This window comes from Python bivittatus, unplaced genomic scaffold, assembly GCF_059951505.1.
Source record: "Python bivittatus isolate LINGU-HERP-01145 unplaced genomic scaffold, Pbiv_v1 ctg000700_np1212, whole genome shotgun sequence".
NCBI lineage: Eukaryota > Metazoa > Chordata > Lepidosauria > Squamata > Pythonidae > Python > Python bivittatus.
This window is the reverse complement of record NW_028277098.1, coordinates 93,136,305-93,156,492: the sequence shown is the minus strand read 5'-3', so window position 1 is coordinate 93,156,492 and position 20,188 is coordinate 93,136,305. Positions and strand designations below refer to the sequence as shown.

General features: G+C 42.5%; 1 protein-coding gene across 5 annotated transcripts in view; it reads right to left on the bottom strand.

The window, feature by feature from the left end:
• Positions 1–18,369, bottom strand: part of EDN3 (endothelin 3) — a 108,693-nt gene extending 90,324 nt beyond the window's left edge. For all 5 annotated transcript variants that reach the window (XM_088153762.1, XM_007432897.4, XM_025169570.2 and 2 more), the window contains exons 1-2: positions 17,701–18,369; positions 15,749–15,986 (exon numbers count right to left, since the gene is read on the bottom strand). In XM_088153762.1, the coding sequence (XP_088009888.1) occupies positions 15,749–15,986; positions 17,701–17,752 (290 nt within the window). In that variant the 5' untranslated portion in view covers positions 17,753–18,369. The remainder of the gene's footprint in view (positions 1–15,748; positions 15,987–17,700) is intronic.
• Positions 18,370–20,188: the final 1,819 nt, after the last annotated feature.

The window sequence follows — 20,188 nt, the reverse complement described above, 5'->3', positions numbered from 1 at the left end:
TAAGTTCATGAACCGAGGTACCACTGAATTTCCCAAGAATAAAACACATGCTTATCACATGAGGCATGAAAGCCTTGCAATGCCTAAATCATTATTTTTTAAAAAAGCCCAAACCATAATAAATTATCAGGCTCTGGTTAAGAAACACTTTGAAGGGAAAAGTCATAATTTATATTTATGTATTTATATAATGATCACAGCTAGAAATCTGCTCCCATTATATCCATGTACAAAAACCATGATTTGATCCAAACGTCTGTTTGCTGTAACAAGATAATTTAATATTATTCTGATTCATGATTGGAAACTGAGAATACAGATTGTTCCAATTCTTTGAGGTTTCATCTTCAGTCAGAAAGAGAATTTCTGAATGGAAATTCACATTACATCAGGAGGCACTTCACATGTTTATGCTTTTAGATGTATACCTACAAAAGTTAAATATGAATGGGAAAACCAAGACTGTACCATTACTCAAATATACTTACACAGAAAGCATTAGCTTCAATACAGCTCCCTGTTTTAGATTTGTCATGCTTCGAATGGTGATGATTTGCCATTTAGTTTTTTGCCAAAAAAGGCTAATAGAAAATAGTACAAAGTGTTTCTCATGAAATATTCCGACTTCAAAATACCCTATTATATATATATTTAAAGATTTTTTAAAAGGAAGATAAAAACTAATACAAACTAATATAAAGTAAGAAAAAGAAAAGAAAAAGAAAAATCAAAGAGAAAGCTAAAAATGCAAGAAAGGGGAAAAAGTAAAGAAAAATAGAAAAGAAAGAAAAATATACAAAGAAGTAGTACAGTGTAAGGACTGTAACAACCACTGTGTAGGACATACAGGCAGAAGGTTAGCAGAGCGCATCCATGAACACCAACTAGCAGTCAAAGACACGATGAAAACTCCTTAATCTCACAACACGTGGACAGGCTTAACCATCGTTTCAACTGGGAAACTGTCAGCATCTTAAACTAAGCTAAATCCAAAAATGCGAGGGAATTCCTGGAAGCTTGGTATTCAGACAAGGCAGCCATCAACAGGTACATAGAGATAAACAACATCTACACACTATTCAAAAGAGACAATAGAAAGGAAACAAAAGACCAGAACATCTCCTCACCAGCAATCATCACCCAGATAAGCAGAGATTAACACCAAGATTATCACCAGACATACAATCAAGCAGTAAACAATACCCTAATCAAGGAACTACCAGAGGAAAAAACAAAAGAAAACCCCCACCCCCACCCCCACCAACACTGGCAGGGCATGCCACTGTATATAAACAGAGAGCAAACCCCATCCCATTCTAACACTGAAGATATTACCTAGCCAGGTAATGAAATGTTTTCAAGAAAACAGCCAAGCTCAGAGAACCGATTTTCCATCTTCTTGGGTTTTCCTTTTTTAGTACTGTTTTTAAATTTTAGATGTATTCTGCTTTTTATGTATATTTATGGTTTTAATGTTTTTGTAAGACGCCCAGAGTCCCCCACTGGGGGGAAATGGGTGGGGGAGAAATTTGATAAAATAAATAAACAAACAAACAAACTCTAGGGACTCCACAAAGAAGTAGCTTCTGATCTTCTTTACAGCAGTTATATGTACAATTATAAATTTACCTCTTACTCTATGGTTATGAATTATGTAAAGCAAAAAAAAAAAAAAAGAGTTCGCAAATAAACCAGGGAAGTGGCTAGCATACAAATTAAGAAAAGAAAAAGAAAAGATGATATTGAAATTACAAGGGGGAGATACTGTATTAATGGACAATGTAGCCATACAAAAAACATTTCATCAATATTATTCTAATTTATACAAAGGAAGCGACATCTTTCTAGAGAAAATAGATGAATATCTAAAGAAATAAAATTTACCAAGGATTACAGAGGAACAGAGACAGATTATGAATGGATGTATAACTATAAGGGAAGTTTCTGAAGCTATAAAAAAAGATTAAACCAGGAAAGGTGTCTGGACCAGATGGATTATCAAGTTCTTATTATAAATGTCTTGTGGATGAACTTTTACAACCTTTACAAAACACAATGAACTCTGTCCTACAGGGAGGAAAGATGCCAGAGAGTTGGAAAGAGGCCAATATAGCATTATTACCTAAAGAGAGACAAAATTTGACTTTAACAAGAAACTATAGGCCGATATCATTATTGATAATGACAAGTTGTTCACAGTGATTCTAGCTGATGGACTAAAAATAATTTTGCAAGAATTTTTTCATGAGGATCAAAAGGGTTTTTACCTAAATGACAGTTAAAGGACAACATTAGAAATGTGTTAGACATTTTGGAATATTTGGAGCAACATAATGAAAAACAAGCCGCATTGATTTTCTTAGACACAGAGAAGGCCTCTGACAATTTGAACTGGGATTTCTTGTTCAAGGCTTTGGAAGTTTTGAAATTTGGAAAGAACTTTATATAATGGGTAAGATTGATTTACACTTCACAGAAAGCACAAATAATTGTTAATGGAGATCTAACAAAACCCTGTGAGATACAAAAAAGAACAAGACAGGGATGCTTAATGTCTCCTTTCTTGTTTATTTTGGTTCTTGAAATATTGAACAGAGATGTAAGAGAAGATGAGAGGATTGTGGGAATAAAGTTTAAAAAAGAAATTCACAAGTTCAAGGTTTTTGCAGATGACTTGGTGTTGGTTCTGGAAGATCCTTTAAAGGGAACTAAAATATTAATGGGCAAATTAAAAGAATTTGGTGCATTAGCAGGATTCAAGATTAATAAACAGAAGATGAAGATGTTAACAAAAAATTTGAAAATAGAAGATCAGACAGAACTAATGAATAAAACGGGTTTTAAGATTGAGAAGAAGGTAAAATATCTGGGTATCACTATGACAAATATAAACAGTATGTTATTTCAAAATAACTATGTTAAGACATGGAATGAAGTTGAAAAAGACATGCTAAGATGGGGAAAACTACAACTGTCACTGCTGGGGAGAATTTACATGATAAAAATGAATGTCTTGCCTAGAATGATGTTTTTGTTTCAGACAATTCCTGTTTTGCAGAAGGATATATCTAAATGTGTATGTTGGGGAAAAAATACATGCTAAATATAAGGTATTACCAGATGCAAAGGAAAGAGGAGGTTTAAGTTATCTGATTTGAAACTGTATTTTGTAGCTTGCTGTTGGATTGGATGAAAGAGTGGGTGCTGCTGAGAAATAGAAGGCTCTTGGAGTTAGAAGGACATGACCCGAGATTTGGGTGGCATGGTTACTTGTGGTATGACAAAGTCAAGATTAATGTGGATTTTAAAAATCATTATGTTAGATATGCCATATTGAGAATATGAAATAGAGGAATGGTTGGTGAAGATGATGGAACTTGCTGAGATGGCTAAATTGACTTCTTTGGTCAGAGAACAGACAATACCTAAGTTTATTGCTGACTGGAAACCCCTTATGGACTTTTTGTGTAAAACAGAAAAAAATGAACTTATCATTTATGGTTTTGATGATTAGACAGGATAGATTATAGAAAGAAGAGAGTTATGTTCTAACCAAAATATCCTCTTCTGAGGTCAGAATATGCTGTTCCAATCTTACATGTTCTGAAATCAGAATAGGATATTCCAGCATCAAAACATTTTGAATGTGAAGAGTTTTACACATCCCTAGCCAACTGGGCCAGGAGTCACATTAGAGTGAAAGCCAATAAGTGCATCTTCTAAATCAATCTAATGTAATCTAATCTAATCTAATCTAATCTAGGGTCAGCAATGCAATATCCATAGCAGTTATACCTGCCTCAACCACCCCTAAATAAAAATAACCCAAATCTCCTAAAATCTTTGCCTCAGTATGTTGAAATTTACAAGAAATCTCATGTAGAATCTTATCAAAATCTCACAAGTTGGTCATCTCACATGGTATTTCCCCAAATCTCACAAGATTTTGGTGATGCGGGAGGACACCGGGGACCGAAAAAGGTTCCTGGTCTCTGATCCAGAAAAAGCCTTCACTTTCTGGCTTAAGTAGATTTCAAGCTACAACTGTTCAAACTTCTAACTCCTACAGACATATGGAGTGCATATCAGGTCCACAGAATCACATTGCTTCGAAGAAAAGACAAACATCTGGATTTGTCTTATGAAGTTATGTGCTATTACACATGACTGTTTAATTTAAAATGTGTGTGTGTGTGTGTGTGTGTGTGTATATATATATATATATATATATATATAAATAAATCTATCCTGCACTGGATGTTGATTTCAAGGACTAGCACCTCAAGCTTTGCAACCTAACTACAGTGAAAATTTTCAGACTTTTGTCCTGGATCTGGATTATAACACTCGTTGTTCAGGCCACACAGAGAAAATGAAATTTTCTTCTACAGAAAATCGGACTTCTAAAGGAACAAAGGCAACATTCAATTATATTCCACTTGTGTGGATCCTAGGAGTCCTTATCAATGATAAGATGTCTTAAAATCTGGTATTTCCATTTAATGAATATTTGCAGCATCTGTTGGTTCCTCAGTACCAATACAGCTCAGCTTTGGGCAATGCCCTGGTTGGGCCACCCTTGGGTTATTCTAGCAACTAACTTACCCAAGACCTCATTCTTCTCTTTGCTTCTTCTCCAGAATGCTACTCTTGGTACTATTCTGAACTCTCCTTTTTTATTGTATTGTTACATTGGCTGGGAATATGAGAAACATGCCAGTATAAATTGATGGTGTTGACATATTGTGCAGTGCACCCACGACCTGGTCACTTCCCAGATGGATTACTGCTACACGCTGTATACGGGGCTGCCCTTGAAATCCATCCGGAAATTAAAACTGGTCCAGAATACAGCAGCACACGCAGTTTTGGGCACCCCATGATTTGCCCATGTTACACCACTGTTGCATGAACTGCACTGGCTTCCAGTTCTTTCCAGGTACAATTCAAGGTGTTGATTATAACCTTTAAGCCATTAATGGCACAGGGCCAGGTTATCTGCAGAACTGCCTCTCCCTGAGGATATCTGCCTGCTCCATTATTATATCTTAACGAAAGCTTAAACCAACCTGCATATTCACTTGTAGGGCTGTGGAGCACTTCAGATGTGATTCCAAAAAGGTGCTTCAGCACTCGCAACAATGCAAATGTACCACCTGTCTGTGACTCTTAAGAGCAGATCCATATTTTACTGGATCAGACAGCAACTGCAATGAAATAGCTGTCTGATCCCAGGAAAAACTGTTTGACAGTGTTACAAACAGGTAACTTCATACCTCTGCAGGCTTTGAAGTACTGCACTAAAGCACTACACAGCCCTGGTAGGTTGGATACCAGTTTTAAATTCATTTGTATATTACCAATCACATGGCATTATATACAGAAAAAGGCCTGACAGAATGGATCCCTGCAGGCTTTCTAACCGCAGAACAAAGTGTTCAAATCCTAACAAATCCTATGAATTTTTGCCTGAACCTGGGAAATGAAATCCCAATTTCCAATTTGAATTTAGTCATTTAAATTCACCAGCAGGATTCATCTGCTTCCTGCATTCCTCAGAGAAGGTTACATATCATAAACAAGCTAATTCATTCAGTCATTCAAATATTAACAGATCTCTTAGGCAAATAAAGATATGAGAAGATTAAGTATCTACTAAGGCCTAACAACAGAAATACAGACTGACTCCAAATGATTGCAAAGAGCAACACTAAATCAAACATGTTGACCTGAGTGACAACTGCTAAACAAGACTCCACCATTATGGTTTGTAAGAGTCTCCAGCAGCAGGAACAACCTTTGCAACTGGAAGATTTGCATTCTGCCCTCCCAAACCAGTTAGCATCCAGCCATATGAACAGCAAAATGAGATCTAGCAGGACCTAGCACAGCAAAGAACACTTTGCGCATTAAATGCTATGAAGTATTCCTATTTATGAGCCAGGTGCCCTCTGTATATTTTGGGCCATATCCCCAGTATTTTCAGTCTGTGTGGTCTTCAGTCACACTGGTAAGGAAATGTGGGGGATAGATGGTATTTGGCTGGGAATGATGGGGGATGTTGTCCAGGGAAACACTGAACCATGGCAAAAAGAAGAGAGGGAAGCAAACATGTACATGAGTAAGAGAAGGGTGTACCAAATAGCTGCTCTTGATTCCTAACCTGTGGTTGCACCTCAGCCCCAACCCCTGGCAAGTTGTTACACAGCTCCAGGCAAAGTCACGGGGCCAATGTGGTGTAGTATATAGTTAAAGGGCTGGATTAAGTGTGGGGACACACAAGTTCAAACCCCACCTCAACCATGGAAGCAAACTTTAAGTTTCTCTGTCCAATTTGCCTCACAGGGTTGTTCCTCTGGGGGAAAATGCAGGAAAGGAGTGCTAGATGGCCATGGCTGGGGAATTCTGGGAGTTGAAGTCCACCCATCTGAAAGTTGCCAAGGTTGAGAAACACTGTCCTAGAGGGAAGGTTTTTCGTTTTGTTTTTTGTGCCTTCAAGTCAGTGTGGACTCCTGGCGACTGCCTGTATAGTCCCTGCAGTTTTCTTGGCAAGGTTTTTCAGAAGCGGTTTGCCTTTGCCTCCTTCCTAGGGCTGAGAGAGAGGGACTGGCCAAGGTCCTCCAGCTGGCTTTGTGCCTCAGAGAGAACTAGAACTCATGGTCTCCCAGTTTCTAGCCTGGTCCCTTAACCACTACACCAAACTGGGTCTCCCTAGAGGGAAGGCAGGATATAAATTTTTTTGAAAGCCAACAGGTTATAGTGGTGAAGGTATCGGGGGTGGGGACACCCAACTTCTAGTCCCTCTCAATCCTAGAAGATCCTTGGGTGACTTTCGGACAGTTACTTTCTCTCAGTCAACCTACCTCACAGGGTTGTTGTAGGGGAAATGGGAGAACACTTGTGTATGCTGCCTGGAGCTCCTGAACAAAAGGCAGGATATAACTCTCATACATCAACAAAGGCTGTGGTAACCTTACAGGGGTTCTGGAAGGATTTTTGAAAGAAGGCACAAGGAACACTTTCAAGGTCTAAAAAAACCCCTTTGAAGCATCTAGCCTATGATGGGAATATTATTAGATTGTTAGCCTTATAGGTATCCTTTATTCTTATTTTTGTTTGCTTTAAAGCATCAGTCTCACTGTCTGCAGTGAATAATGACTGCCTTCAAGCTATCAGCTGCATTTGGTCCTACCAGGAGTAACATTGGCAGCATCACTTTGCAGAGCCGCCCCCAATCTCTTGTCCCTGGCAGACCTTGGATTATAAACGACTGGCCAGCAGGATGCAGTGGCTGGAAATTATGGGAGCTGTAATCCAACTCACCCCAAGGATGGTGGATGCCAATTTCCCAATTATTCTGTATTTTAAACACTTAAAAGTGCTCTGTGTGCATTTCTTCTTCAGATTACTCCTCTGCCAAACAGATTGGGTGTGCACTGAGGGAATCTAGCAAAGGAGAGACTTGAACTGGGGACTCTTAGTCTGTAGTTCAATTTCCCAGCTTCCCCCATATATAAGCTTTCAGAACTGTAGGGATGGCTGATCTCTCTGAACTCCCTGGAGCAGCTTCTTTTCTATACTGGCCTGCAATTATAAGGGTCCTCCAACCTGCTGTGTCCATCTATCTAGGCCTGCAAAGCTTCAATCCACTTATCAGCCAAAATGCAGAACATCCCTGCACTATATACACTTATCTTCTACTGCTGTTGTCTGTTATTAGTTGCCCTGATGTATCATTCACCTGAAAGGCGAATAGAAAACTTCAAAATCAGTGGCAAGAGTTTGGGAGTAGAGTAACAAATATTTTCAGCGACTCTTAGGCTTGGAAGGAGTCATACACAAAGCTATTTTTGAAAAGGCAGCACCGCAAAACTAAGAGCCCATAATATTGGCCAATTTTCCAATATTAACTGAAGGTGAAGGAAGCCATATTAATAAGCCTTCTGAAAGTTACCAGTCTGCAAGCAGAGTTCCTGTAGACCAGTGTTTCTCAACCTTGGCAACTTTAAGATATGTGGAATTCCCCGGAATTCCCCAGCCAGCCATGCTGGCTGGGGAATTCTGGAGCTGAAGTCCACATATCTTAAAGTTGCCAAGGTTGAGAAACACTGCTGTAGATAGAAAAACTACACTAACTCTCACGAGGGGGTGGGGGTGGGGGGAAGCTAAGATAAATATCAGAGAACTGGTACCATATTGTACTGGTGCAGGATTTTTTTTCTTTAAAAAGAGAAAGTCTCTCTTTAAAAAAAGGAAGTCCCTGACAAGTGGAGCTTGATGCCAGTAGATGGGCATGACCAAATGTTCAGGACAATAAGGAAGGGGCTCCCACCACTTTTCTCCAGAATGCTTTTTGGACTTCCCAGTTTAGCCTATAGCCCTGGAATTTCCTGGTAGTCTCCCATCCACCAACCATATTCAGTCTAGCTTCGCTTGTTCAAGATTAGCCAAGGTCATCTAAGTGCTGCCACCTGAGTTGTTTTTCTTAGTGGAATGGTTGTTTTGCCTAAGATGTTGTATTCTTGCATTGTAGGAAAATACAAGCAAAGGCCCCCTCTGCGTCTCAACCATCATTCTGGACCAGCAGCATCACGAGTCGAGCCAAATTTACAGACCACCAGCTAGGAAAAAAAAAAAATCTCTCTACACTAGTCAGAATGCTTCTTGCCCCTGTTTGATTTCTGCCTGATTCCTCAATACCGGCTGCTGCTCGGGAGGTCCTCACTAGTGTGGTTCACTTTATGTGATCTTTGCTGATGGCTCGTGGTATCTGGATGATGCAATTTAGACAGGGTCCAAAGAGGTGCACAAGCCTCCACTAAGTTACATATGTCAACTGCACAGCTTCTCAAGGATTTTTGAGGCATCATGTCATCAAACTCCACCAAACGCAAAAGAACATGTACCCAGCACAACTGTAGTCCAGAAACCACACCCTGGCCCTAATTCTCTATTGTATCTTAGAATGTATCTTCGACAGCTGCATTCACACAATGTGGTTAACCTGGTTAATGAATTAAACCCATTGTCTGTGTTTGCACACACCCCTGAAACATAAACTAAGCAAATGGATTGAGTTTGCAAAGCACCCTAAGCTACAGTATATTAAAACACACACACACACACACCCCTAACAAAAATTAACACTAACAAACTTAGCACTTTGGGCAAATGTTGCTATATCGCTAATGGATTTAATTAACCATGCAATGGTGTATTCCTAACCAATGAGTCAATGTGCTGCTGTTGGGGATTCAGTTCCACGTATTATGCAAGGTTGCCGTGAGTGATGCTGCAGCCAGTCCTGGCTTTCTGACTTACACAAGAACATATTTACAAATTGCTTGGAATGTTACATTTTTAAGCAGATGCTAAAAATGCAGTCTGTGAAAAGGCCTTACAAATAGACTACAGTCATCTAAAGAGATGAGCAGGCTGTATTAAAAGCGTATTCTATTTATTTATTTAAATATACTAGCTGCCCAACTGCAGTGGAATCTGGGCAGTGTGCAAAACTAGAAAAAACATAAAAACAGCTAAAAATATTAAATCAGACAGCCCAGACTAAATAATGCAATCTTCCTCATCTTCGTCCTGGGGGCAGTGGGGATGGTGGCAGGGGGAGGTGGTGAGGGGCCTGGGGCAAGCCCAGCACCGACAGAGCCCCCCCCCCATCGTTGCACCCTGGGACTACAAGGAGGAAGAAGGAGGAAGGTCCATTTGGGATGGCAGAACACAGTGGCTTCTTCATCTTAGCCATGCTGTCAGGGCAGCCAAAAGGGCAGAGGTGCAGGGAGGAAGATAGGTGGGATGCTTCAACTTGTCATAAATGTGCACTGGTTGCCAACTGCCTGAATTTTGATCACGTGATCCTGGGCACACTGCAACTGTGGTAAGTGTGAGGAGTGGTCACAAATTCATTTTTTTCAGCACCATTGTAACTTTGAATGATCGCTGAACGAATGGCCATTTAGCGAGGACTACCTGCATTACATTTTTATTACGAAAATGACAGCATTATTTATTTTTATTTTATTTTAAAACTCATCATAGTGGGCATTTTACCCATGAATAACAGTCTGCTGAAATTCTTCTGCCTTATAGTGACATTATTTCTAAAATATAGCGGGAAGTATAGGTTCTAAAGCATTGTTTTTCAAACTTGGCAACTTTAAGATGTGTGGACTTCTCAACTCCCAGAATCCCCCTAGCCATCATGCTTCTGGGAGCAGAGGGGAATTCTGGGAGCTGAAGCCCACACATCTTAAAGTTGCCAAGTTTGAAAAACACTGTTCTAAAGTAACCAAAAGAGTACCACCCAAAAACGATCAGCAGTTCTGGGGTATCTAACGTTGCAGAAACACAACAAACCTAAAGGGAGACCCTTAAAATGACAAATCAGACATGCTTTGGGACTGCAGGAAAGGGGAAATCAAACAAAGACACGGTGGTGGCCACAACAGCACAATCAAAGCCTTTTTATGTATGTTGCGTGACCCCTAGGGACGTGGCCAGCTCCAAAACAGTAAATGGAACTACTCCATAATGTAATATTTTGTCACAAATCCCAGTTGTCCATACCAAGATCCCACTTATCTACTAAAAATACATTGGAATTTGCATTAACATCATTTGGCACTGTCATTCTCTACATCTTGTTACAAAAAGACATGGGAGAGAGGAAAGGAAGTACTTTTCAATAATGCTCCCCTTTGCTAGCGAAGCAAAATCTTCTCCAAGTGAAGTTTGAATTGTTTGTTACAACAGCAACTTACATGCAAGGCAGATTTTAACTTCATAAAAAATGCAAGGTGCCGAAGCATCCCGAAGACTCAGTGAGCAGCCAGTTGATCAGATTTTATGATGGCAGCCTTTAACTTGGGAGGGGGGAGGGTAGCCTGGGTCAGAAGGGGCTGTGGGGCAGGTGATAACATCATGGTGGAAATGGGCAAGGAGAGGTATGGTGGGAGACAGAAGTAAGCCCCCTGAACTCAACCCCAAGGCCCAATTCCTCAGTGTCCTCGGCTTTTGGATGTTACTATTTAATGCAGAGTCAGCCTGTAGAAAGGCCTCTCTCATTCACAATCTGTGTGCTGCTAGTTGCAACCCCAGGGTGTGGATGGCAGAGAAGCTACTGTCATCTAAGAGTCTCTGGTGGCTTTAAAGGCGCTGCCTGGAGATAAGTGGACGTGGAATTCTGCTGATTAGGTGGGTATCAGGGATGAGAGGGGACTGCCGCCACTGTTCCAGCCTCCCTGCTGCATGGCCTCTTCCCTATTCAAGCTGCTCAACACTGCAGCTGGGTTAACAAAGAAGTTCCTCAGGCTCATGGTTTGAGGTGACTTCAATTTGCCTTCCTTGGGCACAAAGTCTAAGGCAGATTGGAAGTTCACGGCCACCATGGCAACCATGGACTTGATACAGATTACTGAGGACCCAACTTGCAGTGGAGGTCACACATTAGATCCGTTTGTCTTGGCAGCAAAGTGAGCGGGAGTTGGGGAATATCACTATTTGTCGAGGTCAGATCACTCTCTTTTAGACTGAAGGAAGAAGGACCTATTCAACTTGTCTGTGCTGAGCATCAAGCGGAACTCGGCTTATTTTAAGCTTCCATGCAGTTTGTCTCAGATCTTTGCCACTGCCTGGAATGGGAATGCAATGATGGTCTTTGTCCGGATTGCACAACTGCAGACCTCTCTCTGGATGTGGATCCCAGGGAGCCCCTTAGCTCTCTGAGGGACTCTGGGAATGAAGCAACAGAAGAGAACCCTAGAGCGCTACTGGAGGACAAAGACCATATCCCACTGAACATGGGTCAAAATCTTTTATTGAGATTTTCCGCATGGCAACGAGGGCAGCAAAATGTATTTTTCTGCTCTATCACCTCCTCAGATAGCCAGCCATGAGCCCTGTTTAGGAATCCCAGTCTCTAAACAGAGTCAGGGGAACATCTGTAGGGCTGCTGTGAAGAATATTCTAGGCATCTGTCTGATAAAATTGTTGCACTCTGGCTGTGCATGCCCTTTGGAGTCGATTGAGACATGTTCTGGCTTAGTTATCTGGAAAGAATTTGAATCTGTATGTCTTGAGGAAGTAAACATGGTCCTCAGCGCTGTGAGCGTGACCACCTGTATATTAGACCAGCGGCTGATCAAGGCCTTCTGGGATAAGATGCATGCTTGGATCCAGGCAGTGATGGATGCATCCTTGAGGAAGGGAGTGATTCCGCAAGCTCTTAAAGAAGCAGTTGTCTATTCCTCCTCTAGAAACCACTGCTGGATCCAACAGTACTGGACAATTTTTGTCTAGTCTCCAACCTTCCCATTTTAGGGAAGCTTGTTGAGAATGTGGTTAGTTTGCAGCTTCAGAGCACCATGGAAGAAATTGATTACCTGCACCGTTTTCAGTCAGGTTTCAGAGCAGGATGTAGTACTGAGACAGCACTGATCACACTTGTAGATGATTTTAGGCAGGATCAGGATGGGGTGATATATCCATCCTGGCCCTCCTTGATCTCTCAGTGGCTTTCAGTACTATCAATCACTGAATCCTTCTGGACTGTATGTGGAGTTAAGAATGGGAGGCAAGGTGTTGCAGTGCTTCTCCTTCCTTCAGGAGTGATTCCAGATGGTATTGCTAGGTGGAAACAGGTCTAGCCCCAGACCCTACTTTCTGTGGTCCCTCGTATCTCTCCACTCCTATTTAACACCTACACGAGGCTGTTGAGTAAGGTCATCCATCAATCTGGGGCCATGTATCATCCGTATGCAGATGATATTCAGCTATATGTCTCAGCTTCTTGACAATCAAATGAAGTCACCAAGGTTCTTTCTGTGCCTGCAGGCTGTGAGAGGTCTGAACAGGGAAGAACAAGCTTTGGCTCAGCCCTAGCAAGACCAGGTCACTAGGGGTGTTGAGGCCCCCTGAGTATCAGGAGCTTCCATCTTTAGTTCTGGATGTGGTTGCACTTCCCCATGCCGAACTGCTATCAAAGTACAGGGTCTTCTTGGACTCCTGATTCCTGCTCAAAGAACAGGTGATAGCCATGGCCAGGAGGGCCTTTCCACAAATCCATCCTGTGTGCCAATTGTGTTCATTCCTGGACAGAGAGACACTCATGTCCCAGTCACCTCCTGGTGTGAGACTAAGCTGAAGCTGCCATAACCTAAAGATGAAGCAGGCACGTAAGCAGAGAGGACAAAAGCCAGGAAACTTATCTGAGATCCCTTCAGGGAGGTAGATAAGAAGGAAGCAAGTTGTTAAGGAAAAAACAAAGGACCTGAACCAGAAAGAGGAAGTTGGGCCTGAGCACATGGGAGGCCTCATCCCAATCCCATCAACTTGTAAATCAACCCAGCAAGGACTTTTGGGGATAAAAGGGGTCCCAAAGCCAGCCCACTCTGAGTCGTTGGGAAGGATGTGGGTAAGTGTGGATGAGTGTGTGTGTGTGTATGAGAAAGAGCAAATGTACCTTGCAACCAGTAGTTTTGCTGTTACTTTAAATTCACTGGGTCTCCGTGTATTACAAAGAACCTCTTGTGCCTCAGTGTTCGGTTGAAAGTGATTTGTGTGTATCCCTAATTATTTCCCAGCTGTTGACCAGGGCTGTGTGTCTGTCTGCTCCAGCTGCACCTATCTGGAAAACCCAGGTAGAAAGCAAGGGGGGCTGACAAGATCCGCGTGCCTCAACAGGCTTTGAGTGTGTGAGTGAGTGACCATAAGTCGAACCTGGGAGCAGCGTGTGTAACACTGGTTGGTCACTTGCAATGCACCAGACATGGGGCTGCCCTTGAAGACTATCCAGAAGCTGCAGTTGGTCCAGAATGCAGCAGTGCAGTTAGTTATGGGTGCACCACAGTACACCATGTAGCACCATTGATCTGTGAGCTGTACTACCTCCTAAGAGATTTCCAGGTGCATTTCAAGGTGCTAGTTAACACCTATAAAGCTACGCAAGACAGAGGATCAGGTTACTTGCAGGACTACCTATCTCCAACTTAATCTGCCCATTCCATGAGATCCAACAAAGTAGGTTTGCTTCACATCTCCTCCATAAACCAGTGTGATCTGGTGGGACTTAAGAAGTATGCCTTCTCTGTCATGGTGCCTTCTCTATTGAACAGCTTATCCACCAAGATTAGGATGGTCCTGATCCTGTTGGCCTTCTGCAGGCCTTGAAGACCTAGATTTTCCCATTGGCACTGGGCCAGGATGGTAGATGAGCCCATCTGAAATGATTTAATATGGAATAATGATGGACTGGGCTTGGTTTTGTTTTGTTTTTTGGTTTGCATATTGTTTTTGTACTGATTTTATCCTCTGTTAACTGCCCAAGGTTTCAATTTACAAGTTGGGCGGCCATATACGTTGATTAAATTAAATTAAATGTGGGAATTTTTAAAAAGTAGGCCAGAGACTGAGCTGAACCTCTGTCCAAGGTGGCCTCATTAATGTCCTACAAAGTTTTGATAAAAAGAATGCCAGCCTAAAAAAAATGTTCAAGGCAGCATAGGCAGGCATTCATTCTTAAATTCCAATGTCACTCCATTTCATATAAACTCTGCAGACAGTGCTCCAAAATATCATTTTCCCTTGGATTGCAGGAAAACAGTAAGTCCAGAAACATCGAAGGTTTGGGCTGCTTCAGATGGACAGCTCCTGAAGCTACTAATCCAAGGATTTTATTCAGCTATTCTACCTTTCCTTCTCTGTGTGTGGGTATTACTATTGTTTTTGGTATTAAGAAAAAAAATTTGAAGAAGTAGCGAGAAAATGTAGGAGGATTAAATGTGGATGAAACTGTCTGGGTTCCCCTCCCCCACCACACAATTTCAAATTGCAGAATAAAACAGTTGAGTGCATAGACTTCATGGCAGTCTTCACAGCATCAGAAATAGTAGAAAGTCTTTCATTTCAAAATCAGCCACATTTGCATCACAGTAATTATATTTGAAATAGCACCAGAGTGATTGCTCTGTGTGCGGAAATTTTCCCCAGCTGCAAAGCATCCGTTGTACTGGAAAAAATGTGTTCACACTGCTAGGTTATTGCTATATATATCATACTAATATAGTGTTCACAGCCTACCAGTATTATTTGAAGATTAACAATTATTGTGCTAATGTTCCAGTTGTGATTTATTGTTTGTTCCCCTGAGAAATCTGATGGCCAAAGAAATGTTTACAAAATAGCTGGAATTTCTACCTTGTTCAGAAACTTTTTCAGGGGAAGGAGCACATGCTGATTGAGATCAAAGACAGCATAATAGTTAAGATGTTGGACTAGGATCAGGAAGACCCATCTGATCACCAAATTCCCTGGGTGTCTTTGGGCCAGATGCTATCTCTCATAACTGCTATACAGGGTTGCTGTTGCAGGAAAAAATGAAGGAAGCAGTGCTATGTACACCTCCTTGAGCTCCTCTAGGAAAGGTGGGGTATAAATCTAATAAATAACAATAAGCATCCATTTTGCCCAGCCTTTTGTATACAAACTTAACCAGTTCTACCTCTCCAAAAAATATTTGTCTTCCAGCATCTGGAATTTGGGAGTATATTTGCTCTGGAAACAGAAATCCACATAAGTGGTTTTACCCTCTTAGAGGTAAAGACCTTCACATGCCAAAGTGCAATGGGGTTAACTTCTATCTTTGGGGAAAACGGAGCACCCCAAATCCTTTTCCCCTGCACATGCCAACCTATCCCTTTCCCCCAACCTCCTATAGAGGCTGTATGTCCCCACTCACTCTGGGGTGTTGATCCAGATGATATCCAGGTGGCAGTAGTAGACACACTCTTTATCTCTGTACGTGTAGCAAGTACAGCGTTTGACTCTGTGGTGGACCTCCTCAAGGCCAGCCACGTTGTCCGGTCTGGAGCTGGTAGCTGAATCCAGCCTTCCGGGTCCTGTGCTAGTTTCCTTGCTGACTCTCTCTGAGAGACCCAGAAACCTCAGCCCACTTTGAGAGGTGGATAGCGAGAAACCTGCAAATTGTGGGGGTGGGGGGGTGGGAATGGGGGTTGGGAAAAAGAGGCCAAATTAGAAAAGTGCTATTCTTATCAAAGCAATCGAGTCAAACAAAACCCCTAGTACCACAACTTGAAAGTAATCGGTATCATGCCTGGATTTCTTTGTTCAGCTTCTAGAATTATAACTGTGACAAATCATCAGGCAACATTTAAACAGGAACCATTCAGATGCCCCCCACCCCCAGATTCTTTATTGGCGACAGTAATGAATGAAAGCTGGGGAAGAGATCAAGAAAGAGAAATGCAAAACACAAAGTTAAATAATAATGCAGCAAAAAAAAAAAAAAAGTCACAGCATGGCTAACCAAATAGTACTATTTGGACAAATTTAAAAAAGCTTATTTTCCCCCCAAACTGTCAGCATGTATAACAAGATACAGATCAATAAGGGGGGGAAAAACTAGCTTATGATGGTTTGCACACATGGGGAAGAATGGCCCGAAATGTGTTTGTTACTGTCAGACACACGGACTGTAATTTGAAGAGGCATCGCATCTGCAGATTCCCATAAGGCTGCTTCAAATATAGAAATGAAGCACAAGGAGGTAACTGCTCAGAAAATGCCCTGAAAATTGCAATGCCTGGCTTTTTAAGGATCCTTTAAAAGGCTGGGTTTCAACAGAGATCAAATCCAGCCTGGTTCCACAAGAAAAGCACAACCCTGTTTCAAAGAGCAGCCTGGAGTCTTCCAGAAGCAATTCAGCATGCTCTCCTCTTCAGAGCCCAAGCGTAGAACCCTGGGAGCAATGGTTTCATTCAAGCAGAGCCAGCTGGAAAGTGTTTAGTATCATGTTTTCCCGTCTTCAAAGAACTTTGGACAGATACCGTCACAACACCCTTGCAAAGTATGCCAGGGCCCTCAGCTCCAAATTCCACCCAAGACAGAGAGTCTGCTTTTACCACCTCTGCCTGCTGGCTAGTAGTTATTCTGGGATTTTCAGTTCCAATTTCACAGTCTGCCTCTCCCCCATCACAGCCCCTAGCAAAAGAAACTGGATTCTCTTTTGTTCAGAACTGAACACACACAATGTTGCCATCATCATACAATACCAGCAACATAACACCTTGGAAAGAAGGGATCTCTCTCTTTCCCTTGGTAGAAACAAGTATCTTCTTTTTTCTTTGATGTGAAGAACAAAACAAAAAGATTTCTGCATATTTCGTTTGGACAAGCATTAATATCTGAGGATGAAAGATAACCTTAACAATGGTGGCTACTAAAAAGTTTTCAAAACCTTAATCGAAGGCTTTAAAAATGTGATTTCGGAAGTTAGAAGCTGTCTGTCCGGTGCAGCATTTTGCCATTTTCATATGCTTCAGAAACAATAATTGTAACAATTATATAATTGTTGTTGAGAAGAAGCGTGTGGTTGTCTGGATTTATTCGGGACGCCTCGATTTCCCCGAGGCCGAAACGACTTTAGGTACAAAGCAATTCACGTCTGGAATTGCCCTGCACGATTGCACTCCGATGCCCACTTTGCAGGCAGTAACCGCGAGCAACACGCTTCCGAGCCAACTCGCCCAGGCCCGCACTGAAAGCCCAACCTTTCTTCAGCGCGGCTAACGGAAAGCCGTTGTCCTGAAAAGAAATCAGCAGGCGAAAGAGGCATCTCTTCTTTCCCTACACAATCAATCATTTATTTATTTATCAATCATTGCATTTTACCTGCGCTCGAGAGAAATGTAAGTCCAACAAGTATCAAGAATCCCCGCTCCATGAAATCCAGATTGCAAGCTTCTCAACTTGCAGCAAATTCCGGGAGCAAAAAAAAAACAAAAAACAAAACGCGGGCAAGAAAACAAATCACAAATCCAAATCCGGTTAAGATTTGCAACGCGTCAAATTTCCCCTTGCCCGCTCGCCGCTGCCACGCGCGCCCAGGTCTTCTCAGCGCCTGGAGTCTCGAAACGCCGGGGGTTCCTCCCTTCCACCTTCTCCTTTTTGTACGCTAGTGCCAAAGAAGCAAACGGCACAAAGACACCCCTCTCTCCATTGCTCGCCTCTTCTTTTCTCGCTCCTTTCCTTCTGCCTCGGCAACCTTCAATCCGACCCTAGAGTGGACTCTCGCTTTTCCAGACAAATAAACTAAGGAGAGCATTAGACGCCGTCGAGCAGCAAGCCGTTTCCCAGCGAGATCGCCGCGCTGCTACCGCTTCGTCTGTCCGGGCTCCCGCATCGCGCTTCCTCCGGCACTTGACCCAGGCGAGACGCCGAGGCAGGGCCAGCCGGCACGCGCTGCTCCGACGCCGAGACCGCGAGAGCAGCCAACTCCGGTCGAAAGTGCGATTCTGCGCGGCGAGCGCAACGCCACACTTCAAGGGAGCGCTTCGCCCTGCGCTGGGCTGGGCTGGGCGGGGAACCCGGGGAGAAGACGGGGCGCGGCTGCCCCGCAGGTCGTGGTGCCGATTGGTTGCGCCTCCGCCCCGCTTTGCATGCTGAGCTCCGTCGGGCCGGCGGAGGCTGAGAGGTAACCCTTGGCGAGGACTCGAGGGGACCCACGCGAGAGACCGGGATGGGTTTCTGTAAAAGGACTTGCCGAAAAACTCAGCTGTCCTCCTCAGCTGTAGATATACAGAATAGCCTCCATTTACAACATCGAGCTGGGCCATCGTGTGATTTGAGTAAACTAAACCAAGCCATGATTTTGTGAACTCAACTACGATTGGCTGAGTTCACAAAACTAGCAAAATTTTGAACTGCATAGAAAACCGTAGCCGTGGGCAACCTCTGTCTCCCAAGGTGCCTAGCCCATCTAAAGGGTTAGCAAAAGATGGCCCACCCCTTCCTTAAACCATAGCTCACGTGCCACAACTAGATTCATACTGTGTGCTAAATCAAAATTAAACCCTACATTGTAGTGTGTTGCATGAACTCAGCTATTGTGGCTCAGTCAAGCCATAGTTAAAACAAGCCAGACACACTTTGTTTCAATGTAGCATCTCAGCTATGGTGGGCTTTGGTTAAGAATATGCATCCCGGGTATCTCAGGGTTCCCCCGCTGAAAAAGCTCCTCACTAAAGTACAGTACGCTGTTTCTCTATGGCTTGGTTCCAGCATATGCTAAACCAGGGTTTGTTTAAACTTGGTCTGCTAAGTCAATGAAATCATCTCAATTCACACAAAATGCTAATATGATGGCGCAGTTGTGTGAACTGAGTCTTCCTCTTCCTTGTCAGTAAGGCTGGAAAAGGGCCGCTTGGACCACGGTGACATTTACTGAGGCTCCAGTACAATTTGCTTTCAGAACAGGCTAGCCAGGTGCTCACTCAGAAGGGCCCTGTTAATCTATGAATGTCATGGCCTTCTTGTGTCTCAGAAATTTACACAATATGTAAATACGGAGGAAATAAATCTAGGCTAGTGCCAGATCACATCTAGCAGGAATAATGCAATACAGTCACAAAGCTCCTGAAAATCACTTCTAGAGATCTGCCGTCCCTAAGTTTGGCTAAATGCCCATGCTACAACCAGCTATGGCTCATTTACAGGCAGAGCCACTGCCATAATACAACACACAGCCCTCCATCACTGGTAAATCATTTACACTGCATAGATGTTGTGCTGATGGAACAAAGCCCAACTTGTAAATCTTTCCTAAGGAGCCATTTGGTTCAAAAGTACAACAAAATTGAAGGTCAGGAACATGGAAACCCAGCACATATGAAAAGTACCATTTGGGAAATACAGTTAACAATTGTTATTATGGTTGGTCACACAGTCAGCCAGATGTTTAGACTGGATTTGGCATTTTTATCCACCTATTGAGTCCTTCCCAAGGACCTGAGATAGGCAGATGTTGTTTGATGGTGTTAAAGATATTGTCGCAGGATGTATGCTGTTCCAAGTAAAGCTGCCTTTTGCATTATTATTATTATTATTATTATTATTGTTATTTATTATTAAATTTATATGCCACCCGACTTCCAGTAACTGGGTGAGTCAGTTTGCTCCACCAGGATTGTATAACCATCAGTCCCTTTTCCTTTATTCATGACAGACAAAAATAAGATCAGAGAAGACAACTTAACAGCTGTATCCACAGTTACAAGGACTATGATTTGTCATGTATACCAAATTCTGAGAAGCAATGAAATATTCCTACAGCCATAAGGAGGAGCTGTGCTGAATGCTGTCCTCCCATTCATATAGAATT